Source organism: Leucopleurus acutus, assembly GCF_964270905.1.
Source record: "Leucopleurus acutus genome assembly, chromosome: 16".
Taxonomy (NCBI): domain Eukaryota; kingdom Metazoa; phylum Chordata; class Mammalia; order Artiodactyla; family Delphinidae; genus Leucopleurus; species Leucopleurus acutus.
In genome coordinates this window covers 63335909-63363820 of record NC_139158.1, presented here as the reverse complement: position 1 = coordinate 63363820, position 27912 = coordinate 63335909, and the positions used below count along the sequence as shown (strand labels likewise).

The 27912-nt window shown below is 36.4% G+C and overlaps 1 protein-coding gene across 1 annotated transcript in view; it reads right to left on the bottom strand.

The window, feature by feature from the left end:
* Window positions 1-27912, bottom strand: part of ITCH (itchy E3 ubiquitin protein ligase) — a 119618-nt gene that overhangs the window by 32108 nt on the left and 59598 nt on the right. Inside the window, exons 7-12 of the mRNA XM_082858209.1 lie at window positions 21944-21989; window positions 13546-13703; window positions 11848-12037; window positions 10435-10530; window positions 8400-8574; window positions 3749-3818 (exon numbers count right to left, since the gene is read on the bottom strand). Coding sequence (XP_082714335.1) covers window positions 3749-3818; window positions 8400-8574; window positions 10435-10530; window positions 11848-12037; window positions 13546-13703; window positions 21944-21989 — 735 coding nt within the window. The remainder of the gene's footprint in view (window positions 1-3748; window positions 3819-8399; window positions 8575-10434; window positions 10531-11847; window positions 12038-13545; window positions 13704-21943; window positions 21990-27912) is intronic.

The window sequence follows — 27912 nt, the reverse complement described above, 5'->3', positions numbered from 1 at the left end:
TGACTTCTCTGATCCATTACAAATTAATTCTTCAAAAGAACGGTCTCTTCCAGTGTCTGAATCTTTTAAATTTGGCCAAGATGCCTAAAAATGAAAACTGAAGTATTCAATAGTATGAAATGGATTCCCACATTTTACAAAGCATGGTTATCTTAAAATTAGCAATTTTCAAAAAAAATTTAAACTTAACTCCATGGTGATAAAGCCAATTTTTATTTCCTATGGTTTGAAAGTTCATATGTTTTTCAAACAACATTTATTTATTCTCTCTTCAGATATTCTCTCTTCAAAAAGCTAACATGAACAGAGTCACTGCCTGGGTTCTCCAAGGGTTCTGAAGTCTGAGCACCCTGCCAACCATATCAGAGCTGATGAGTTACTGACCTCAGCTAAGGACACCCTCTTCTTACCCACGGTCAGTGTTTACTGAATGGTGGCATGAAGCTAGGGATGGCATGGAGATATTCCTTTTTCCTTTCCTTTCAGATGAACAGATTTAAGCCTTTGGTGTAATTTTGCCTTATTCCTGAACTTGTTTTGTGTGCTTTGGTTTTATCATTTTTAAATGTCTTTTTTTTAAAAAAAAATTTATTTATTTAGACTGCACTGGGTCTTGGTTGTGGCACATAGGATCTTCATTGCAGCGTGCAGGCTCTTTAGCTGTGGCATGCAGACTTCTTACTTACGGCATGCAAACTCTCAGCTGCGGCATGCATGTGGGATATAGTTTCCTGACCAGGGATCGAACCCCAGCCCCCTGCATTGAGAGCACAGAGTCTTACCCACTGGACCACCAAGAAGTCCCTCATTTTTAACTTTTAACTAAGCAGATTTTCTTTTCAGTGAAAAACATATGTTTGACATTTTAAATATTTAGTTTGTGCACTTAGATTATAGCTCACACACTTTATAGTTGTGATTTTACTAGATAGGCTTTCTAAATAAAAGCTTAAAAACATTTTTAAAACAAAAAACCAACAAAACAAAAAAAAGCTAACATGAGGTAAGATAAAGTTAATAGAAAACTTATTTCTATGTTTGTTCTAAGTACTGATAAAAGCATTTCTTGGAAGAGGCTGTGAAAAACAAAATTTCAAAGGTGATGCGCTTGCAAACTGAAGGCTCACCTGCTTAGTGAGAAGTACTGTGACTACAGAGCTGATTTCTTACTTCGTTCAAAAAATCACATGGTAAACAACTCCTAAATAACTGAACACCAAGCCTGAATGCACATCAAACCACTTCCTGACTTGATGAATAAAACACTGAAAAACAGAAGCTTCTTGTTGTTCTATGTATTCTTTCATAGCAACTCTGAAAATGAGAAAATAGCTTTATACTTGATGGGTAAACCCTCTATACAAAGCCCTATTAGACATATTGTTGAACCAAAAGCATTCTTTGTTCTCCAGCCTCTATAGTTTGCATGTGTTAAAAATTCTTCACTGTCAGCTTGTAAGGTAGTAATGTCTAGTCCTAGCATACAGAAGTCTGAAAGGGTGAAGAAGCTGGATACATGGTGTCACAAAAATAATGCTAACAACTTTAGAACATCAACACAGGCTGTAAACTGCGATTTTATTTCCTGGATCAATGCTGAGGGTCTACTGGGTGGTTCTCATTTGTGATAGTACCAGTGCTGTCACTGGCTCAACAAATAATGCATATGCCCCAAAGGCAGAGAATCATAAAGCAGTAATCAGTCTAAATAATAGGATGATCGTAAACTCATTTAAGAAGGGGGAGGGGTTGCACTTCAACTTCAGGAGTATGAAACCTAAAAATAAGCAGAATGTAAAATAACCAAGGCAAAATTCTGATAACATACATAAGCTGGAACTGGGCCTCTAGAGGCAGTATTTTATGGAGGTGTTGTTGGCTAAAGTAAAAATGAGAAATACTGATGTTGAAGACAATAATAAATACAGAAGACAAGGACCAGATTTGCAAGAAAAGCTTTACAAATAAAGGCAACATAGCCTGCAATTCATGCTTCTTTGAGCGAGAAACAATTTTTCGTAACAGCTGCCCTGGAGAAGGAGCAAAATAGTTTGTGTTTCTAACAAAAGCCAATCAGGTCATGGTTTTTCTGCACTAAAATTAAGAGGATGAATACACGACCTACAGGTATATCGTTTCTCCTCTGTAACACAAACATAAAACAACTCTAGAAATAAAGCTGAGAAGACCATCCATGTCTGGGAATGCAACCAAGCAGGTCTAGTTCAATATGCCTCAAAAGAACAACATCCCTTCTTCTGAAGTACTTCATACCAATGATAAACTGTCCATTACAAGGCTCCCACAGATCCAAAAGACTCCTTACTAAACTACCAGACACTGGTAAAGACAGAAATTCACAACTTTCATATGCCTTCCCTTTGCTACAAGCTAGTGACAATAATAGTTATAACTATGAACTATTATATCTTTTTACTTCTTTGACTCCTAGGAATGCTAGGGATAAATATCTTTAAGGGCAATGGGGTAACTGAAAAGCAGGCTTACATAGCCAGTATCATTTATTGCCCAGATTCATGTGACATTGACATCAATTTTTTCCCCTCCATTCCTAAATAAAGTAACGCTAGAGCAATCTATCTTAGAAACTGATGTTTCCCAACAAGACTATCTAGAAATATCACTTTCTGAAATATCTGCAGCTCCTGAAGATAAAACTTCAACTGGTTCCATAAATGGCTTTACTTTGCTGTTTTGCACTTTCTATATTCTCTTTCTCTTCCATGCAAAACTGTTTCTATATTGCCGTGTTTACTCTGGAAACTTGCTACAGCTCTATGGCTTATATAATGGATATAAAATAATCTGGTAGGGCAGGCTCATCTTAAAGTCTATAAAAAGTTTTAATAACTAAGATACTTGATAACAGAGCATGCTGATGCAGGACACAGTCACCACCCCAATATGTTCCCCCTTCCACTGTTCTTTCAGATAACATCAACTCAATCAACCTCTGAACTGTGTTTTCGAAGCACCAATATGATCAAAATATCTTTAAAGCTTTTTATTTTGAAATAAGTATTATAGCATACTGCAAAAATTGTTCAAAGAATCTCATATACCCCCTTCAACCAGTTTCCTCCAATGGTGACATTTTATGTAGCTATAGCACAATATCAAAATCAGAAAATTGACACTGGTACATTACTGTTGACTACGAACTTTATTCAATTTTCACTAATTTTTAAAGTTTGAATTCATTTATGTAAACACACAGTTCTATGCACTTTTATTTCATGTACAGATTTGTGTAATCACCACCATGGTCAAGATATAGAACTGTTCCACCACTACATAAGAACCACTTACGTTACCTCCTATGTTTGTAACCACCTACCAGTGGCTCTGTCTCCTGGCAACTACTAATCTATTTCTCATCTCTATAGTTTTGTCATTTCGAGAATGTTATATAAATTGAATAACACAGTATACAATATTTTGAAATGGATTTTTTTCACTAAGCATAATGCCCTTGAGGTCCATCCAGACTTTCATGTGTATCATAATCCATTTCTTCTTATGCTGAGTGGGCAAAATATTTTTATATTTTAGAAGAGTAACTTAGAACTTTTGGGAAATCAAATGCCTATTTGGCACTCTGAATTAAACCAGCACACCCCAAAAGCTTTCCAGATATTCACTCAAGCAAGCGCAGGGTATATCATCCATCCATAAATACCTAATTGTTAAAATAACTGAATTCAATTTAAAAATCCATGTGACTTACCCCATCCAGGTGGCAGGGGACCCAGGGGATCAAATTCTTTATTTTGTGATGTAGCAAACAAGTCTTGATTCTAAAAAGAACAACCCCCAAAATGGTGAAATAATGAACAACTTAAACAGATAACTTGAGAGCAGGCTTATGAATTCTGATATGCCTTTCCCTGGCCATGTGCAACATAACATACTCTTACAGAGTTCACATCTTAGAGAAGTATGACAAGGTCAAGAATAAAAGCCAATGTACTCTCATGAAGAAAAAAACTTTGTCAACATTATTTAACATTTGAAACTATTTGAAATTCAAATATTACAAGTAATTTTACACCCAAATGACCATTTTTTCCCCTTCTTTAGCTCCAAATCAGTAAATTAGAGAAATACATAAATCTCCCAAGAGTTACTTATAAATAACAGTACTCAGAGTCATCAGCTAGCTAAGAAAAATTTTGTATTTATAACTCAAAAATAGAGGATCATATACAGGACATGGTATATACAAAGAATTGTGAGAAGAGAGTTGGGGGAGCAGGAAGAACAGGCTGTCAGATGAGTAAAAGAAAAGAATTCCAGTTGGAAGGAGATGACAAGCCTAGAACTGTATAGAAGACTTCTTAAATTTGTTTGAAATTATCACATTGGTGGAGAGAGAGGTTTGGTTAGATAAAAGGAAAGTAGGAGTCAACCACTGGAAAAAGAGAAGCAGAAGTCATACTGAGTGTGTAGTGTGAAGGGTTAATGACTGTGTTTTAGTTTAAATGTATAATGAAGTGGGGGATACTTTGTGGTCTTTCAGTAAGATGTGGTTAAGCCCTTTCTCCTTTAAGTAAGATAAGGCAAATAAATAATAGACTAACTGCTTCAAAAATAAATTATGGAAAAAAAACTCACAAGTAAAATAAGACAGTGCACCCCATATACCCAGCAACGAGATTCAACAATTACCAAAACTACCACATTTCTTTATTTTTCTTCCATATTCTTTGCTGAAGCAAAAAAAAAGCAGTCATCATTTCACTCCTATGTATTTTAATATGCCTTTCTAAAATTTGTGAACATTTTCTTATACAACCACAATATCATTATCACACCTAGCAAAGAATCTATGTTAATTTTATCATCTAATACACAATCCCTAATTAAATGTCTCTGGTTGCTTACTGGGTCAAATCAGAATCCAAACAAAGTCATCATACTGCATTTGGTTTAGTCTAAATTTATAGCAGTGTCCCCCACTGTTGGTCCTTTCCTGCCCAACCTGCCCATCCATTATCCATTCTGAGGTTAAAAATGCTAGGTGTAGGGCTTCCCTGCTGGCGCCGTGGTTGAGAGTCCGTCCGCCTGCCGATGCAGGGGACACGGGTTCGTGCCCCAGTCCGGAAATATCCCACATACCGCGGAGCGGCTGGGCCTGTGAGCCATAGCCGCTGAGCCTGTGCGTCCGGAGCCTGTGCTCCGCAACGGGAGAGGCCACAACAGTGAGAGGCCCGCGTACCGAAAGAAAAAAAAAAAAACGCTAGGTGTATGAGCATCTACTGCCCCCGTAACCACGGTCAGAACAAAGGCCACTGCATCTACCCAATAAACAGACTTTATCAGCAACACCCCACCACTTTTTAAGTAGCTGGTATTAAGAATGTTCAATTCAGTTCATAACTAAAATAGGCTGTTTAAGTTCTTTATAATTTAGAACCACTTTATAACAAGAGCAAAGAGTAAGAATTTGGATAGAAGAAAAAAAAAAAGAAAATGGTTGATGAGTAAAAGCTGCAATTCTAGAAAAGTTCCAAAGACTCTGAGTATTTAATTGGTCAAGTTTACAATAAAGCAATACACACTGTAGGTGCTCCAAGAATCTGTTAAATCTGTCTTTAAAAAGAGTGTTTTTAAAGGTCATGTACTAGACATACAGATGGCCAACAGGCACATGAAAAGATGCTCAATTATCACTAATCAAAACCACAAATGAGATATCACCTCACACCCATCAGAATGGTTATCATTGAAAACATCACAAAACAAATGTTGGTGAGGATGTAAAGAAAAAGGGAATCCTGTACACTATTGGTAGAAATGTAAATTGGTGCAGCTACTTTGGAATACAGTATGGAGGTTCCTCAAAATACTAAAAGCAGGGACTTCCCTGGTGGTCCAGTGGTTAAGACTTCTTCGTGCTTCCACTGTAGGGGGCAGGGGTTCAATTCCTACTCAGGGAACTAAGATCCTGCATGCCACATGGTGTGGCCAAAGAAAAAAAAAAAGACCAAAAATAGAACTACCATATGGTCCAGCAACTCCACTCCTGGATATATATATCTGAAGAAACAAAAACACTAATTCAAAAAGATACATGCACCCCCATGTTCACAGCAGCTTTATTTACAATAGCCAAGAAAGATATGGAAGTAAAAAAAGTATCCATCAACAGATGAATGGCTAAAGAATATGTGGTATATATACACAATGGAATACTACTCAGCCAAAAAAAGGACATTTTGCCATTTGCAACAACATGGATGAACCTGGAGGGTATTATGCTTAGTGAAATAAGTCAGAGGAAGACTAATACTGTATGTTATCACTTATATATGGAATCTAAAAACTAAAACAAATGAATGAACAAAACAGAAAAAGACTCACAGATATAGAGAACTAGTAGTTACCAGTGGGAAGAGGGAAAGGGGGAGGGGCAAGATAGGGGTAGGGGATTAAGAGGTACAAACTATTACGTACAAAATAAATAAGCTACAACGAATATATTGTATAGCACAGGGAATATAGTCACTATTTTATAACAATTTTAAATGGAATATAATCTATAAAAATTTGACTAACTATGTTGTACACCTGAAACTAATATAATATCGTAAACCAACTATACTTCAATGAAAATAAAAATAAATAAAAGATCATATATTATAGGGGCTTCCCTGGTGGTGCAGTGGTTGAGAATCCGCCTGCCAATGCAGGGGACACGGGTTCGAGCCCTGGTCTGGGAAGATCCCACATGCCGCGGAGCAACTAAGCCCGTGTGCCACAACTACTGAGCCTGTGCACTAGAGTCCGCGAGCCACAACTACTGAAGCCCGTGTGCCACAACTACTGAAGCCACCACAATGAGAAGCCCATGCACTGCAACAAAGAGTAGCCCCCGCTCTCAGCAACTAGAGAAAACCCATGTGCACCAGCAAAGACCCAATGCAGCCAAAAATTAAATAAATGAATAAATAAATAAATGTATTAAAAAAAGATCATGTATTATAAAAGTGAGATAAAGGGCACATTTGCAATTGTGGATATGAGGGAGAGAAAAGTTGAAAACTAACATTTCTATGTAACCAGTATGTGCCAAACATATTAGGAACTTTATTTTACAGAATCGTCAAAAAAAAAAACCCTCTGAGGTAATTTTATATATGGATCTATTGTATACATAAAGTAAATGAGTCTTGATGAGGTTAAGTAACTTACTCAAAGTCATATAGAGAAAGTAACTGTGGAACCAGGATTTGAACCCAGATGTACCTGACTCCAAAGCCCATACTCTTTCCACTGGACACCTATGTGGAAACTAGCTTTTAAGAAGGCAGGCAAGCTAGGTATTCAAACCTAAAAGAAATTTGGCCAGGCATACCAAAGGTGATTATAATTTAGAAAGAAAGGAAGACGTAAAACAGCATTGGAGAAAATAAAACAAAAACGGTGAAGTAGACGAGACAAAAATTAATTTCAACTCTAAAACCACTGGGAAGGGGAAGATAGTGACAGCTATCTTCTGCTGTGACAGAAGGTGGCAAGAAAAACTGTTGCGTGAAAGAAAGTTATTTTAGTCATAACCACGTAGTGAAGGGAAACCTGCTGATAAAGGTGCATTTATCTACATCAGTGAGTGATTATGATGATGATGAGGTCTAAGAAACAGAAATATGGAGAAAAGGCAAAAAAAAGGTAATTCCTAGTAAGAACAGGAATTTACTCTTATGGATTCTAACAGGGATGATACTGATGGTAGTAGAAGAGAAGAGATGAAAATGGAGAGGGGCAGCTTCTCTTGAACTCTTGGAGAGTTGGTTTATGTAAAATTTAAACCATTTCCAGAAATGAGATGTTTTGATACCAAAGATAATATGGTTTTAAAGCCATAATAATATATTTAACATCATCCTATAAGGAATCAAATTTCTTTAGTCTCCCACAGCACCAAATAATTATTGCATAAATTTTACGTTTATATGTTACAAAATGATTCAATTCTATCATTAGTTCACTACAATCGAGTCAGGTGCTATTAGACCCAAGCCATCTAATGTTCTGCTAAGTTAGGCAGTATTAAATTCATAACTGTTTTCTTTTTAAACTGCTTGGATTTATTTTTACTATTCTTTCGTAAATGAATTTTAAGTTGTCCTAACTTCTTTTTTATTTTCAACAGTAACAAAGCAAAGGAGGTTGAACTTCCGGAATTTTTAAAAAGAAAAGAATAAATCACCTACACAGAATACTGGAAACAAGGTCTAAAAATAATAATCTATCAACAGCAACAACTGGGTTGCCATCCTACTTGTACTTTCTTTTTACTGCTTTACATTTCATATGCAAGAAAAGGTTAAAAATCAAACACTCATTAAGTTTATAATGCAAGTACATATGCTCACCCCATAAATGAACCTCTGGTTAAATTGCTGCATAGCTCCTTGAAGCTGACTACGTTGGAGCTGCCACTGTTCATAGTTCCGGACGGATTCCAATGTTGGCCTCTGCCACGTCGTTGTTCTTGTGAAATGGTCAACATAATAAATACGTCCCATGTTGTCAACCCGCCGTTCCCAGCTAAATCAGGACAAAAACAACAGGATTCAACAAATACTCATGAAACAGATAAGAATTAAACAGGACTTCATTTTAGCCCTGGTACAGGTTTGGTAAGAATTTCCCTTGCAATACTACTTTTGATTTACCTGAAGTGTTTTATTTTTTATATACACACATATATATATATATATATGTATAGTGTGTGTGTGGTACGCGGGCCTCTCACTGCTGTGGCCTCTCCCGTTGTGGAGCACAGGCTCTGGACGCGCAGGCTCAGCGGCCATGGCTCACGGGCCCAGCCGCTCCGCGGCATGTGGGATATTCCCGGACCGGGGCACGAACCCATGTCCCCTGCATCGGCAGGCGGACTCTCAACCACTGCGCCACCAGGGAAGCCCTACTTTATATATTTTAAATGGTCTATAAGTGAACTTAAGAGGAATGTGTGTAAAACTTTCTTTCTTAAAAGTTAAGGTGTATCAGGTTTTTAAAACAGAATGTATCTTACTGATTAAGTCTCAAACAATCATTAAGACAAAACCTCTCATTTTCTTTCTTTCAAATGTTCTTTTGACTGTTGCAATCCTAATAGGGACAGAAACACACACACACACACACACACACACACACACACACACAGCAGGGGGGGGAGAGAGGGTGCTTTTCACAGATGTCAGAAAAAGCCCTTTTTCACAAGAATACAACTATCTTATTTATCATTTCAAATGGGTACATAACCTATCAAGTGAACGTTGATAAAATAACTTGGTGATGTCTACCTGGTTGATTATTTAGGGTTATGCCTACTAGTCTAATATTACAAATACAGAATTGGTTCCAGAACACTCCTCAGATACTCAAGTCCCTCATATAAAATGGCATAGTATTTGCATATAACCAGGCACATCATCCAGTATACTTTAATCACCTCTGGATTACTTGTAATACCTAATATAATGTAAATGCTGCGTAAATAGCTGTCAATAAAATGTTATGTAAATAGTTCCCAGGGCTTGGGAAATTCAATTTTCAAAATTCAAAATTTTGTCTTTTGAAACATCTTGGAATTTCCCCCCCAATATTTCCCCTCCAATATTGGAGCACCAACTGTAGTAAAATAATAAATACCATTTATATATCAAAAATTTCTTTCTTCCTTTGCATTATTTCTTTAGGATGAATTTCCTGGAAAGGGTTACTAAGGGTATGGGTATTATTATGGTTATATATCCTTTCTGTGAGCGTTGTAACTAACTTATACTACCACTAGCAATGTTATGAGGTAACGTTCCTCTACAGTCTCACCAACACTGTACTTTTCAGGTGTGTATTTAAGATTACTAGCAAGATTAAATATTTCCCCAGATTTAATACTGACTTCCCTCAAATGAAAATATTTTTTATTCCAATTATTTTATATAATATAAATGTTAAATGCTTAACACATTCTATTAATATATCCTCATTTTATTATTATTAATATATTAATATTTCCCCAACTATCTTGCAATGACTTCACTATTATATATTAGTTTTTTATAATATGAACTTTACCATATATAGGATAGGGGCTATAATTCTTATACAGTTAAAAAAAAAAAAAGCTAAAATTAAAACCCTGCAGTTTGAGCCAGGTAAAAGTTCACAAAGGAAACGGAATCTTTCTTTAGGTCAGAAATGAGTGAAAATAAAAGTCATTCATCATGGCCAATCAATTCCCTGACTCTCTTCTTTTTAGTCTGCACCTATCATAAAACAAAGTAGAGAGAGACAAGATCGACAGAAGAGGAAAAGTAGGAAGGTAGGGAAGATTTTTGTATAGATATAATCTATAGTTCTGAATAAATACTTTTTTTCTTCTTCAATACAGACACTTACCCAGGAGGTAGAGGTTCTGGTCTATCCCATGTTGTTCTTTTTTCAATATGATCTACATAGTAAACTCGTCCATGCTGGTCCACTCTCTGCTCCCAACTTAAACATAAAATTAAAAAGCTGATATGCTACATGTATGAATAGCCTGGTTTTTTAATCCTGTATTTGTCGTCTTCTCTTATATGATGATATTACAGAGCTGAGACAAATAAGCATGTCCGTATATAAAGCAGATGCCAAAAGAATTTAGGAATAAAGTCAAGAAATGTTATACTGAGGGTGACACACGGTGGATGAGATTTCTCCTGCAGAAGTATCTGCTCTAGGAGATGTCTTATATTTCTAAAGAGGCTTAAAGCAATGCATTCAGGATACAAAAACTGTCTCAATCTGATCAGGGTATACATAGGACTTGAGTGGAAAAGAAAACTGTAATTATTGTTATAAAATCTGACGAAAGACAGCTGTTAACTGAAGGGCAAAGGACAGTTCTGGTACTAGAAAAACTGAAATCAAAGAATAAGACTTTTTCAGATGTGCTCCTGCACAACAGTACCAAAGAAAAAGGCAATATGAGTATTGAAGTCTCCTTGGTAGGTTTAACCCCAAAGTAAAAAAGACAGGAATAAACCAACAGAGTTTAGAAGAACCAGTCACTTCTAAGAGCACCCACTCTGTTGGAATAAACCAACAAAGTTTCGAAGAACCAATCACTTCTAATCCCTTGCACAAACAATTTTTAATCTGGCTGCCCATGTAGGCTTTCAAAAAGGAAACTGGCCTAACTACCCACATAAGTAATACAGTCTCTTTAAGCAATTAAACTCCTCATCATGAGAGTTTTAAAATTTATCACTTAGTCAATTAATTTCTGTTTAGCATTCTGAGCTCTGGATTAATTTGAATGCCACAAAATGTGTGTGTGTGTGTGGGGGGTGTGTGTGTGTGTGTGTGTGTGTGTATAACTATCAGAGTATTATTAATTTAAAAAATAATCAGTAGAGATTTACATGAGATTGATTTGTAATCCCTCTCAGTTTCCTAAATTATTATTACTCTGCTATGACTTTATAATGGTAAAAAAATTAAGTGATTTTCCCCCCCTTCAAAAGAAAAGACAATCTGAATCAGGCAACTATTTTATTACTTGGTCTTGGTGAACTTTCTATGGCTCAGAGTCCTTCAATAAAAAAAATTTTTTTTTCTTTCACTTTGCTCTGGAAATGAGGGAGAAATTTCAAATGTGGCAAAGCTTTTTTGTTCAGTTTGACTCTAGACCTCCCCCAACACACACACATACACACATACAGAGTTATAAGACAGTTTTTTAAAGAATGGAGTTCAGTACTATTTCCCTTATTAATAAGTATATGCAGAAGTCTAAAGAAAACATGTTAACCAAAAGCAATTACTCACCCGGGTGGGAGGGGAGCTTGAGGTACAGGATTTAATGGCCTAGGGCCTGAACCTCCAGATATAGTAAGAGGAATTATTAATCCAGATGTTGCTCCTTCAGATGTATTTGAATTTGTATTCGTTGGTGGGAGAGAGCCTGTACTAGAGCCATCACTTTCAGAAGTGGCAGATGGTGAGCCATTGACAGATGCTTTAAGATTTGAGGAAAATAGAAAAACAATTTTCAGAAATCTAAATTCAGGAGAGAATTTTAACTTAAATAAAAAGGTAGATGATAAATATAAAATTTAAGATATGGACATGCAGATGAAAATTACTTAAGTAAGATAAATAATGGGAAATAGCCAATGGTCCCACTTAATAGGCTTGTTTACAACTTGTAAGGTTCCATTTACTCCATGTCTCATTATTAATTACAAAGCACATACAGATGATTTCTTGATGCCACAGGAGATAACTTTTAGAACAGAAAAGTGTTGGTCCCTGCGTATAAGTTCATTTAGTAATTTTCCAGATCCTTAAAACTGTCTTTCCTATGAATGCCTACAGATCCGAGACTAATTTTTGGCGTTACCTATAATATGGAAGATCTGACTGATAATAACTATTTTTAAGAATATCACTGCGGGAATTCCCTGGTGGTCCAATGGTTAGGACTCCATGCTTTCACTGCCAAGAGCCTGGGTTCGGTCCCTGCTTGGGGAACTAAGATCCTGCAAGCCTTGCAGTGTGGCCCAAAAAAAAAGAAAGAAAGAATATTATTGCTTGAGTACATATTACATCTTAAAAAAATACTTATTGACAAAACAATTCCTGGAGGAAGTCACTAATATTGTGACAAAGTAGTATATGATCTTAAAGACTGGGAATATACTATGAACACAATTATCTACAGAAGAAAAGGGGGAAGATACACATTTAAACACAATGTCATTTAATAAAATGATTTGTGGACAACCAATTTACTTTTCTAATAATATTTGGATTATTTTACATTTCCTGTTCACATACTAACAGAGGGAAGTAAAAAGAGATTAAAAGATTTATTCTGGCTAATCAGGAAAAATAAATATTCCAACTGTAAATGTTTATATTTTTACTATATGAAATGTTTACTTGTGTGATTTTTGCTTTAAAATCTGAATATCATTTAGCATTGTTGGGTTATTTGCTATTTACTGATTGTTTTTTTAAAGGATATAATGAGATATAACCTTGACCAGATCCTTGACTCTATGAAATGCTTATGTCCACAGTTACAAACCCTGACAGAAAGTTGCAATCTTATCTATATTGCCTCTACTTTTTATAGTACACATGTGATTTCCCTTTTTTTTTAAATTTTTGCTGCACTGTGCAGCTTACAGGATCTCAGTTCCCTGAATCCGGGCCATGGCAGTGAAAGCCCAGGATCCTAACTACTAGCCCATCAGCGAACTCCCAGCACACACGAGATTTTCATTCGCAGTGGAGCACCTGCCTCAGTAACTTCACACCTGGCAGAAAAACTTGGGGAACAGGCACATCTTGGTTAACTATAGAAAGATCATTCTTGGCCAAAATCTTAAATGTAAAAATTCAGCTAGAAAACCAACCTAAAAGGGTCTCTTGACACTTACCTGAGGATCAATTCCCAAAAAGAATTTTATAATCACAGTACTGAGACCTACATCCCTAGTGTATGGCTAGAATACACACCTGGTCTACGTGGGGTAGGTGGAGGTGGTCGTGAAGGTCTTGGAGGCCTAGAAGGTTTAAAACCGCCATTTGAGAGTGATGGAGAATTGTTCCCATTGACCCTCCTATTTTCACCAGACCCTGCATCCTCAGGATGGTCTGATCCATTTGTGCTCGCCCTGGGTAAGACAGCCAGGAACAGAAGGGAAAAAGAATGCTCTTTGAATTTAACAAAAAAAACAACAGGAAGACCAAAACTTAAAGTTTTAGGAGCTTGAGAAAACCTTCCTAATTTCTGGCCAGCCTTATCAAATACATAAACAGCTCTTATGGTAGTCTTACATATAGCTCCTCAGAGCCCATGTAGAAATATGTGAGGGGTTACTCAATGGCACAGAAGTACTTAGGGGACCAATCAGAACTATTAGGTGTGCTGGTTCAGATTTCAAATAACTCTTCAGAGGCCCTGTATAAGTAGAAATGGAGTCAAATTCTCAAAATTCCAAATGCCTTAGAAAGGGCACTATTTTATCACAAGCACAGATAACTTAACCATCATTTTCTTGGTTTCCACTGGCTCTTAATATTATTTAGGTATGGGGCAAAGCTGACTGTTCCACAACAGGAGAAAGAAGTACACTTATTTCCCAGGGATAGGTGCTCTCGCCCCATCCCAGCAAATGGTATACAAAATGTTCAAGGTAAGTGATCTAGAAAAGAGGTGCCCACAGACCTTTTTTTAAAGGAACTATCATTTCTTCAAAGCAATGACATCAATTGGAGAGAAAGGGGGAAGAACACTAACAGGAATGTCAGATACAAAGTTACTGTCAGTTAAACACAGGTGATTCCTTTTCCCAGGGGAGTCTAGTCATTGACTAGAAATAGAAAGCAAGGCATGAGTTAGCTAGTTTGGAGATGCCTTGGCTAAAGCTCTGATATCTACTACCTGGTAACTGGAAACCACTACTCAGTATTAATCCATACTCCTGGACCTCACAACAAGCCTGAATAAAATCTGATAGATTCAAGAAACTAAAATAGAGGCAGTACCATTAAATCATTTTCATACTATGTTTTCCAGAAGTCAAAGTGTGGTATTTGGACCAGAAGCAAGCACAATACACAGGAGCTTGTTAGAAATGCACAATCTTGGACTCCACTCCCAACCCACTGTATCAGACATAGTCTTTTAACAAGATCTCCAGATGATGTGCGTGAACAGCAGGGCATGACAAATACTGCTTTGCGGGGTTTCTCAAATGCTTATTCTGAATAAATGGAAAAGCTCAGTAACAGGCAGTCAGCACCTGGTTAGTGCTGACCACCTGCAAGAAGACCAAGCAACCCCAGAATATGAACGGAATGCAGCAAGAGTCAGCTTTGACACTGCTCCCCTTCCCCTAGGTGAAGAGTCATATACCCCCTTTTGAGTTGTAGACCTCTTTGAGACTCTGCGTATTGCCTCTCTATACTATTTTAAGAGGTGATTAATTAGTTTGAAAAAAAGATTCTTGATGCTTTTAAAAAGACAACTGGCAGAATGGACCAAAAATGGGAAACTGAGGTTTCGAGCTCCAACTCTGCTATTGACAAGTTATATGACCAAAGAAAAGTTATTTAATCTCTCTGTACCTCAAAAGTGCATTTACCTGGATTAAATGATTCTTAAAACCTTCTCAGCTATAATGTTCAACTAAATTACACTTCCACTACTGGTCACGTTTTAGGGATATGTCAGGGAAGGGGAACATTCAGGGCATGAGGTAAATCTGCTACGACAAACAGAAGTACAGCAGAAACTGGATTCCAAAAATGTTATGTTCTGTTGTTGAAGATTAACATTTTGGAGATTTTAACATCCATGCTGCTCACCCTTCTAGTATTTTGGCCTCAATTTCTCAACATAATTATCTGACAAGCTGTGTACTATGATTCCTTAAATTTTCTTGATACTTAGTTAGAATCACTCCTCCTCCTAGACCTTAAACACTGAAATTCCTACAACCTTCTATTCCTTCTACTTGCCTCCTACTGTATCTTTTATTCAGTCTCATCATGACTTTAATCCCCCTCTATCTTCACGGTCCATCAGTTCTCTTCAAGTATCACCTGGGCTCCATCATAGGCTACTTTCCCAAGAACCTTAATTCACTATTGCCCAATACTCGCCACCCCCAAGCAATCTTTTCACTACAACTAGTCCTTCATTTACTTTTCCCACTACTGTTCTCTGGGGTCAACAAGTAACCCTGGAGAATGTTCCAGCTGAGAAATTACATGTGTATTACTAGAGTAAATAAACCAGGTAAAGTACCAAATTAAAGGGGCAGATAGTTCTACAAAAGGTCCTAACAAATCTTATGCTGGGTCTAGTAAGGAAAGTCCTGAGGTTCTCATTTCCAATGACTCACAAGACAAAAATTCTTTTTTTGTGCTGCCTAAGTGACTACTTTTTTCCTGTTTAAAAAAACAAAAACAGGGACTTCCCTGGTGATCCAGCGGTTAAGAATCTGTCTTGCAATGCAGGGGACACTGGTTCGATCCCTGGTAGGGGAACTAAGATTCCCACATGCAGCAGGGTAACTAAGCCCACGTGCCACAACTAGAGAGAAGCCGACACACTGCAATGAAGAGCCCAGGCGCTGCAACAAAAGATCCTGCACACCGCAACTAAGACCTGATGCAGCCAAAAAATAAATATTAAAAAACAAAAATAAATAAAAACAAAAAACCAAACAAACAAAAACAAATCAAAGCTCAAGTCTCCCAGAAGCTGAAGAATTAGAAATGACAGATGACTATGACAACCTACACCACAGGTTCAATGAGATTAGTGTGGTGGTGTTAAAATTAACAGTAATAAAAAGTTTAACAGTAATTTGCAAGGACAAAGAGCTTTTGCTAGGTCCTATACAGTTACACAGACCCAAGCAAAAGATAGAAAATGTTAATATTGTGCTTCTCTAGTCTATATCTTTTTTTTTTAAGGTGGCAGAATCCTTTAGTGTATTTTCTTTTTTTCTTTTTAACATCTTTATTGGAGTATAATTGCTTTACAATGGTGTGTTAGTTTCTGCTTTAAAACAAAGTGAATCAGTTATACATATACATATATCCCCATCTCTCTTCCCTCTTGCGTCTCCCTCCCACCCTCCCTATCCCATCCCTCTAGGTGGTCACAAAGCACCGAGCTGATCTCCCTGTGCTACTCAGCTGCTTCCCACTAGCTATCGGTTTTACATTTGGTAGTGTATATATGTACATGCCACTCTCTCACTTTGTTCCAGCTTACCCTTCCCCCTCCCCGTGTCCTCAAGTCCATTCTATAGTGTCTATATCTTTCTATTCTAACAAACTTCACTTTCCTAAAGCTTGATCACTTCAAAAAGACTGAGGCAACATGGACTTCAGTTCACATTATTCAACAGCTTCAACTGGGCTGTCCATACTGCCTGAAAATCAATCATTTTCTACATCTCTAATCTACTCCTGGCCACATTCCCATTGCTCATTGAAAACTTTTCCCATCTCCTCAAATATCTAATCCCAATTTGTAGATGACCCTGACTCCACCTCTTCCCTAAAATGATGATGATTATCAGCTATCCTTCTTTTTTCTCTATTTTAAAATTTCTCTATGCCACCAATATCTTCATCTGTTTGTTTCCCACCTCTGGGGAAAAGAAAATTTATCTTCACTTCTTCGAGGCTAATTTGTCTTGTGGGTCTTTGATTTCAGGACACAAATAATATGCTCTAGGGCTTTTCACCATCATTCAACACCTTTCTTCTCTCTTCCATCATCTTCCTTCTTCTAGATTGTTCCTCTCAGTCACAAGTATAATTAAAACACTTCCTCAATCTTAATTACTCTTCTAGCTATCCTCTCATTCTCCTTTCCTTCACTGTAATTCTTGGTATTTATTCAACTAATGTATTTAGTGCATTTTAATTAAGAGGTTTTCAAAATAAAAATTTCTAGTTATAAAATAAAAATTACCTTCAATCGTACATTCTAGAGATTATTACCATTAAGAGATAATCTCTTGTCCGTCCTTTTGCATTGGCTATGACTGATTATACTATTTATGTGATCATACAATGTTTCATATCCTGGGTGAGTTTTTGTTTCTTTATTATTCATTATATACTGAGCATTTCACCTAAATTATCTGAAAACATTTCTAATGACTGTAGAATACTCTACCTTATGGATATACCATAATCTAATCTTTTTTACGGAAGGGAGTGACATTTTCTATTTCCTTCAGGTAGACTGCCAGAATAGAATAGCTGGGGCAAAGCAGGCAAATATTTTAAACTGAAATATTGATTGCTAACTTAAGAAAAAAAAATTTTTTTTAATTATTTTTTTGGCTGTGTTGGGTCTTCGTTTCTGTGCAAGGGCTTTCTCTAGTGCGGCGAGCAGGGGCCACTCTTCATCGCGGTGCGCGGGCCTCTCACTATCGCGGCCTCTCTTGTTGCGGAGCACAGGCTCCAGACGCACAGGCTCAGTAGCTGTGGCTCACGGGCCCAGCTGCTGCATGGCATGTGGGATCTTCCCAGACCAGGGCTCGAACCCGTGTCCCCTGCATTGGCAGGCAGATTCTCAACCACTGCACCCAAGAAAAAAATATTTTTAAAGGTAATAATTGATCTGTTCTCCACCAGATAGATATGAAAATGCCCATTTCACTATAAAGTATTTATATACTTTTAACATTTTAATATATTATCCCATTGCTCCTTCCTCCCTCCCTCCCTCCCGCCCACCCTTCCTTTCTGGCTGTGTTGGGTCTTCATTGCTGTGCGCGGGCGTTCTCTAGTTGTGGTGAGCGGGGGCTACTCTTCGCTGCAGTGTGCGGGCTTCTCAATGCAGTGGCTTCTCTTGTTGCAAAGCATGGGCTCTAGGCACATCGGCTTCAGTAATTGTGGCACACAGGCTCAGTAGTTGTGGCTTGCGGGCTCTAGAGAGCAGGCTCAGTAGTTGTGGCGCACAGGCTTAGATGCTCCGTGGCATGTTGGATCTTCCTGGACCAGGGCTTGATCCCGTGTCCACTGCGTTGGCATGCGGATTCTTAACCACTGTGCCACCATGGAAGCCCCCATTTATATACTTTTAAATCTTTGTCAATTTGGTAAATAAAAACATGAATGTTCAACAGTATTTCATTTATAGGCCATCTGAGTTTCCTCTTCCATGCACTCACTGTATGTCTGTCTTTTGTACATTTTTCTATTACAAAGGAATAATTTTTCCTCATTATTTGTGAGAGCTTTTTACAATCCGAAGGTACTAATTTCATATTGGTTAAATAGTGATCATTTGCTTTTACATGTTTGAACATACAAGAGTTCTATATTTCTACATAATTAAATGTATTCAGAGATATTTTCTTCTAAAGGTTTTATAATTTCATTTTTAAAAATCAATTTAAAAAACCTAGAATACACCTTCATTTGGGGATGAGCTGAAGTTCTAACCTGATTTTTCTTTTTCCATACAGCCAGTTTTCCCTGGCTTGATTAGGCTAAGATATCATTCTCTCCTGCAGTATTTGATAATGTTAAATACACATCTTTTAAAAACATTTTTCTCTTAATTTCTGTGACACTGCTTTTCTAATCCTGTACTCCCCACTTCTAAACCATTCCTTGTTTGGTTTGTCCTCTTCCTCCACTTTACTAAATATAGGTCCCTATGGTTCTGTTCTTATCTTAGTTTTCATTCTCCACAAATTTTTGCCTAGGGTCTCAAATTCCATGATTTCAAAGATCATCTTTTAAAATAATTCCAAATCAGAACTCGAATCTTTGTCTCATTCTCATCCCCTGGTACCAAATTATCAGCTAAATGCAGGAGATATAGAATAACTCTCCAATGCTAAAGCCACTCTTCCTCCTATGTTCTAGTTCTGTGGGTGACTCTGCTACCCTCGCAGGCAATTTGACTTTTCTTCTCTCCTGTGCCTCTTGATACTCAATGCCTAAGTCCCACTGATTTCACTGGCACGTTTTTTCTCTACTCTTCTACCACCACTGCTCCAGTTCCAACCCTCATTATCTCTCAGTGGATTACTGTAATAAGTTCCCACAGAGGTCTTCCCACCTTCACCACCACCATACAATCCAAACTACATATTGACTATCAAATAATTTTTCTTATGGTGTTTTGATCATACCAATGCTCTGTTCAAATATTTTAAAAGACATTCCTCTCCAGAGAAAAAGATTCTAGAAGCCTATACTTGCAAACCAAAATCTCCATCTGGCTCCAACCTCTGCAGTACTAAAAATAACATTTATTGAGGGATAAGCACTTACATGGGCACGGGGCGGGCGGGGGAAGCATTCCACTTTAGGCAACAGTAAAACACACTCGGGCTCTGAAGGTAAGGCAGTCCCAGGTTCAACTGTGCCACTTACACTATTAACTCAGGCAAGTTTCTTTCCCTTTCTGAGCCTCAGTTCTCTCATAACCTGTAAAAATGATACCTACCTCATAAAAATATTTAAGGATTAACTGAAATAACAGGAAACCTGTTCATCATACTGCCTGACACATAGTAAGAGGCAATAAATACAGAATGATTCTACTTTCAAATTCACCACCTGCCATTTCCCACTTTCAATTACTCTATTTTCAGCCAAATACTGAGGCTAAAGATTTCCAATAAAACCCCTGTGTTCTTCCCCACCTCCATGACTGTTTTTCTTCTTTCCACCTAGACTCCTTCATCCAATTCCCTCAAGACATGCATATCCAAATTATAACTATGCTTAATGGTCTTAGGTCAAATGCCATTTCTTCCATGAAGTTTTTATACATTTTATAGACTGTTTCACATTTTAAAAATCATGTATCATTTTCTAATAAATACAAGTAAAAGCAGTTCAAAAAAGAAACAGGATTCAAACCAGCTCTGAAGTAAAAGAGGATGAGATTAAGATCAAGTGACACTTCTGCCAAGCTGTGCAAGCCTAGATTTTCAAGAAATAGACTTTGTTACATAACTGAAAGATTTCCCATAATAGTTTGTTGAAATCTAAGAAATACCTGTATGTCTCCCGAATAGTGGTTCTCGAAGTGTAGGACCTAGTCTATTAGTATCACCTGGAAAATTGTTAGAAATGCAAATCTTGGGCCCCATCCTAGACGTAACAATTTGGGAGGAGGACACAAGGCTTGGCAATCTGTGACTGGGCAATCTGTTGTTGAACAAGTCTTCCAGGTGATTCATAAAAGTGACAGAAGACAACACTGAGAAATATACAACATCCAGACATGCTATGGGGGAAAGGAGACCAACAGGACTATACTGATGATATAGGCAGTGCTTGAATTACAGTAAAAGAAACTAAAGCTGTTTAGTAAGCTTCTTAAATGACTGAGGGGAGGGGGAGGTTTTGCCTTGTTCACATGCCTTGTAGTTATGAAGTCTGCAAACAAAAGCAAGGGATTCACCACCATGATTGTTGTGTAGCAACATTTAAACAGCATTTGACAGTTTACAAAATGTTTTTCAAACCCATCATCTCAGAGGTATGCTCTCTGGAAAAGGCTAATGCAAAGGAATTCATGCTTAACACAAAAGACATGCTCAAAGATTAGTCTGGCAGTCTCATAAACCTAGAAGACATTGTTCCTCAGATTATTTGTGAACAATGATTCACTTGGGAAAATGTAAAGCATTGATTAAATAAATGGCATGAAGCCAGGGCTCTAGCAATGCCTTTCCAAGAAACTTACAGCCGTCTAGAGTAGTTTCATAAAATATTATAAGAGAGATTTTGCAAAAAAGAAATGAGAGTGGCAAAACAGAACCTTTCAATGCACTATAAAATTCTACCACATTCTCACTTATTAATGCAAAAGTATGGGTTTATTAGGCAAAAGAGAAGTTATTTGACCAAAGAAATCTGAAGTATTAAAACATCTTTATGAGGGAAATTTCATGACTTCAAAAAATCTATGAAACAGAAAAATAAAAAGAAACACAAGAGGTATAAGTTGTCTTCCAGTCTACAGTTATTAATTTTAAAAACCTTTTCTATTGCTTTTTAATCCCAGTGAGAAAAATTATAGCCCAGCTTTCCTAGAAAAGAAAATAAGCCCAATGATGACCCTGGGATTCTGAACTTTCCTACCTTTGGAAAAGTGCCAACATATTCACTTTTCTATAAGCTGAAGAAGTATTAGCGTTTGGGTATCTCTGGCCTACTCTAGAGAACTGCAGTCATATAAGCTCAGGGTCTTGAATTTTCCATAAATATTTCCTTTCTTACCTTGAGCCCTGAAATTTTTGATACTCATTTTTATATCAATCTGAATTTAAAAGTTTTGACTAAAATGAAACTTATTCATTCTCCCTTGTTTCTTTCTGCATTCTGTGGTATGTAATAAGTGAACTCTTACCTTGTTTCATCCTTGGGTCTGGAGCCATCATCATTCTGTGAAGCACCTTTAACAATAAAAGTTGTACAGAAAACGAGTTTCAGAAAGTGGTTTGCACCTTTTTCTTAAACATGCTATGTAAACAAAACCTTTCACCAAATCTTTCTAGTAAAGAATATACTGGAACAGAGTTAAAGTCCAACATGATATTTAAAAGGAAAATATGATAAATGTTCTTGTGATTGAGAAGTTTTACCAAAATTTTGTGCAAATGATTATTATGTGTAAGAGATGTTAATTAGTCAAGGTATATTACTCATATGCTGCTTCTGCCTTGTTTGAAATATGTCACGCTTGATTCTAATTCAAATGTATTTTAGTCATCTTTTGGGGAGGAGTCAACTACCTCTCCAAAAAAGTGCTGATTACCAGCAGGACGATGATAAAATAGATTCTGAAAAACTGTATATAGAGAAGTTTAAAAAACTATGAAATGCAAAAAGAACTCAAGTTTAACAGTCTAGGTCCATTTAGCTAAAGAATAATAGTCCCTAAATACAGTCTCTAGTTTCAAACAGTGAAATCACTATATTACTCCAAAGCATAATTAATGAACTAATTCATTAAAAAGATGCTGAGTCACCACTATACTACTACTATATCATACTCAGCAAGGTTGGCAAGTGTCTTATCTAGAAATGTTACATTTTAAAAAAATGGTACAGGCAGATAGATAAAATGTGGTATACCTATGCAATGGAAAATTATTCAATAATAAAAAGGAACAAACTACTGAAATATGCCATGTCACTGATAAACCTGAAAAGACATTATGCTAAGTGAAAGAAGCCTGACACAAAGACTACATATTGTTATGATTCCATTTACATAAAATGTCCAGCAAAGATGAATTTTTAGAAACAGAAAATAGATTAGTGGTTGCTCTAGGCTAGAGGTCAAAATGGGATTTCCTGTGAATAAGCAGGAGGGATCTTACTAGCGAATGAAAATGTTCTAAATCTGATTTACAGTAAATGATTAGATCACTCATTAAATTACTAAAAATCATTAAATTAACACACTTGAAATAGGTAAATTTTATGAAATATAAAATACATGCCAATAAAGCTGTTAAAAATGGTTTTAAAAAACACGGTACAATGAATACATTTTGGCCGAAAACGGTACGCTTCAATTTTATAAGAATTATTTTTATATGGAATATATTCCCCTAAAATAGCTGATAAATGACATAAATGAAATCAGAAAACCAAAACAAAATATCATAAATTAAAATCAGTCAATCAGTGTTCCATTTTTTTTCAAAAAATAAGAAGATAATTTGAAATAATCCATTTAACTCTACCAATAATTGCTACTTCTAAACTTTATCATTTACTACAGTGAAGCATAGTACATATTTAATGACATGGACTGAGGCCAGACTGCCTGGGTGTGTATTCTAGGTTCAACATGTACTAACTTTGTGACCTTAGAGGAATACTATTGATTTTCCTGTGCCTTTTACCTCGTGTATAAAATGGGAACAATAATGATGCCTACTTTCATAGAACACTTATGAAAATTAAACATTTAGAACAGTGCCCAGCACATATAAGCACGCCATAAATATTAACTATTATTGTTTCCTGACATTTACATTTCAAAGTTCGAACAAGGGTTATTTTTGTTCAATCTTTTATTTCACTTCAACACAGAGTAAAGCCATAACTATGAAATTTATGACATAATTTATTTAGATCTAATCTTGTGCTTTCAACAAGAGAATAGTTAAAAAATATAAATCTATCCAACACTTATACAATGAATGTCCAAGAAGAGGAAAAAGGCTGTACTTAAGTTGGCATTTTATAAACATACTGCTGTTTAAAAGTATTCCCAATCCAAATTTCCTCCAAAAAAATAAAAACCTGATCAGACTTCTAAATACACATTTTATCCAGAGGACACTTTGTTAGAAGATCAACAAAGATCTCTTCTATTCTACTGAAAAGGATCCTCGTGCCACAGAAGAACCAGCTTTTAGATGAAGCAATTTAACACACTATTTCTACTACTTGGGTGCCTAGCAATCTCAAAAGCAAAATGAACAAACAAGTGAACTGATACGAGAGCAAGAGTACGGTGCAGTAAGCAAATGTGAAAGACAGTTTTACCCTGAGGGCTCTGAGGTGGATCAGAAACAAGGTGAGGGGGCTGAACCAGAGACATCCACATTAGGCTGGGGATCCTGGAAAGGAGCTAAAGTATTCCCAGGTAGGTGACACATCCGGCACTAACAGAAGCAAAAGAAATTTTCTCTGGCCAAAGAATCCCCAACCTATTAGGCCCTTAAGATTCCCCCAGACTAAGATCAAATATAAACTGGCAATCAAAGAGCCATAACATATAAGAAAACAAGCCTCAGTGAAGGAGAGTCAAAACATTTATATCCCCAAATATTTCTGAAACTGAAATTTTCAAATGGAGAATATAAAAAACCTACTCATCAAAAGAAAACTAACAAGAAAGAAATAAGAAACTATCAAAAACAAGCATCAGCAATTCCACTCCTAGGTATATATCCAAGACATGCACAAAGAAACTTGGACACAAATGTTTATAGCAGCATTATTTATAATTCATTAATAGCCAAAAGGTGGAAATAAGGCAAATGTCCATCAGTGGACAAATGGATAAAAAAAAATTGTGGCATATATACACACAATGAAATATTATCCAGGGAATTCCCTGGCGGACCAATGGTTAGGACTCTGCGCTCTCACTGCTGTGGCCCAGGTTCAATCCCTGGTCGGGGAACTGAGATCCCACAAGAGATGCAGTGTGGCCAAAACAAACAAACAAACAAAACTAATATGCTAAGCAAAAGAATCCAGACACAAAAGGTCACATACTCTATGATTCCTTTTTTATGATACACTCAGAAGAGGTAAATCCATAGAGACATATCAGTGGTTACCAGGAGATGGAGGGGAGGGGGACTAGGCAGTGATTACTTAACGGATAATGGTTTGGTTTTGGGGGGTGATGAAAAAGTTTTGAAATGAGAGGTAGTGGATACACATCACTGTGAATACACTAAATGGAAATGAAGTGTACACTTTATAAGGTTAAGTATCTATTTTGTAAATTTCATCAAAATTAAAAGAATAACAAAAAAGAGGCATATTTGAAGAAACAATAAATGTTGTAAAGCTGAAAATGCACTTGTGTCATATCCTAGGAATCCCACTCCCAAGTATACAGCCTACAAAGACCCTTCAACCTATGTACCAGGAGACATATATAAATACAAAAATGTTCAATGTATCACTTATGTTCATTATGGCAAAAAAACTGCAAAGAGCCCAAATGTCCTTTGACATAAAAATGGATAAACTGGGGCTTCCCTGGTGGCGCAGCGGTTGAGAGTCCGCCTGCCGATGCAGGGGACACGGCTTCGTGCCCCGGTCCAGGAAGATCCCACGTGCCGCGGAGCGGCTGGGCCCGTGAGCCATGGCCACTGAGCCTGCGCGTCCGGAGCCTGTGCTCCGCAACGGGAGAGGCCACACAGTGAGAGGCCTGCATACCGCAAAAAAAAAAAAGAAAGGAAAAAAAAGGATAAACTGTGGTATATTCACCCAATGGATTATTATACAGCCATGAAAATAAGTGAGTTACAGACACAAAATGGATAAATCTTAAAAGGCAACACTGATATTTTCACAGAGCGCAAAAGGACACATGCATATGTGAAAAAAATTTAAAGCAAGGAAATGATAAATTCAAAGTTCATAACAGTGATTATCTCTAGGAAAAAGACAAGGATTGATATAGGGAGGAGAACATGGGTGGATGCAATGATATTGTTCATATTCTAATTCTTAAGATCACACCTGGGTCCCTGGCAGTGAGTGCACCAAGTCCTATCCACTGGACCACCAGGGAATTCCCAATACTTCCATTTTTAAAGTAGCACTGATAAAGATTAAAAAAACGTAAGTGTGTAAAGGAAGTTTTGCTGGCTTTTTTGTGATGTTAGTTAATATTCTGAGCAAACATTTAAAATAATCAATCAAATATAAGTCAAATTTTAAAAAATACCATTACAGCAAAGTTTCTCTCTATAAAATAATTAGTTGGTACCCAGACCCAGCGGAGGTATAGCAATTTCAAATAATATTTGGTATAGCAAAAAACTTCATCTAGTTTCTTAGAATTTATTTTACTGAAAAGAAACATTATAATCACAAATGAAAATGACTATTTACCCTAAAATCAAAAGAAACCACAAAAACTAGAGTTTAATGAGAAAGACTGGGAAAGAATGAGATAAAACCAAAACAAAATGGAACATACACAATAAGAACCGGAGGTCACATATGCCAACAACTATCCCCAAATTAATTTTAAATACATTTCCAGAGCATCCATGGTAAAGAATAAAGATCTTTACAAGAATATGTTCCTATTTTATTATCATAAATTTAAAAGTAAAATAGACTTTTATTTCTCTTTAGGAAAACTAATGCCTTTGATGGTGATACTTTTCAGTGTTTCTTGTTGAATGCCATATTTGGGAAGACAGGTGTTAAACTAACAATCAACCACCACCACCCACCCAAGAAGTCAAAATACATGAATGGGAAGTTCTTGCAGAAATGAACAACTACCTACTCTCAATTTATTAGGTTAATTTAGATCTGAGAGCTACAGTAAGTCTACCTAACTAGCAAATTAAATAGTCTTCTTCTTCCCAAAGACTCATAAAAGCAGATTAACTCTGTACTTAAGAAAATGAAAACATCAAGACAAATTATGTAATTACTTCCTAAACAGAAAAATAAGGAAGAGTATCAAAGAAAATGTTACAAATGACACTCTCAGTTGGGATATTAACCTTGTTCCCTGAGTGAAGACAGTGGTAGGGGAGGTAGAATGGGAACATAAGCTCCCTGGTTTTTAAATAAAGCTTGAAGTGGGAAGAACAAACAAACAAACAGAGTAAAATCTGTTTCACCTGAGAAAGAGTTTACTTATATAACTGCCATTTTTAGAAAATTTATCCACCAAAAAGAATGAAAATTTTATCTACCAAAAAAATGAAAATTTAACTATCAAAAGAGATAATGCTATCTATCTTATTAGAAAAATCTTTGCAGTATATCTAAATATATAACAAGCTATTATTTGGTGACTTTTAATACCAAAATTCAGACAGATCTTTTTATAAGCATTACTTTTAAATTAACCAAAAATATTAAAGTCTAAAATCCCATGAGTTCTTCCACAAAAACTTCTTTGTGTTTTAATTAATTTTTTATTGGAGTATAGTTGATTTAAAATGTTGTATTAGTTTTTGCTGTACAGCAAAGCCACAAAAACTTGACTGAACACACAGAGGGGAAAAAAACACTAAAACTCTGTAACATTAGAAAAATATTAGAATACAAAAGAAACCAACCAAACAATGCTCAGATGACAGAAATTCAATTTTAGCGCTAAACTCTAATTTTCATTTCTGGCTTATAGTTAACGGAATCAATCAAAAAAACAATACAAGTGAAGTTCCCACCACAGATGCTTGTGGACTTAATTGGGTTTTCTTTGCTTACTTATAACAACTCATGATTTCATTTAAAGTTCCTAAGTTTTTAACTGTGAAACGGAAAGTATATTGAAAAGAAAAGGAAACCAACAAATATTTGTGTTTCAATCTTGACTCTGCATCGCACTTGTTGGTGTGATACGGGACATACTATTTAAACTCTCAGAGCCTCACTTTCTTTTATATGCAAAATGTCTTACAAAATTGTGATGGTTAAATGAATATATATGTAAACATACCAACACAGTGCCTGGCACATGGTAAACATTAAACAAATGACAGCTACTGTATGTGGCAACTCTAGCCCTAAAATCCACTGTGACTTCCCAGTTAAAACCTCTCTTTACTTCAAAGAATGAGATTAAATTCTGTCAATTATTTT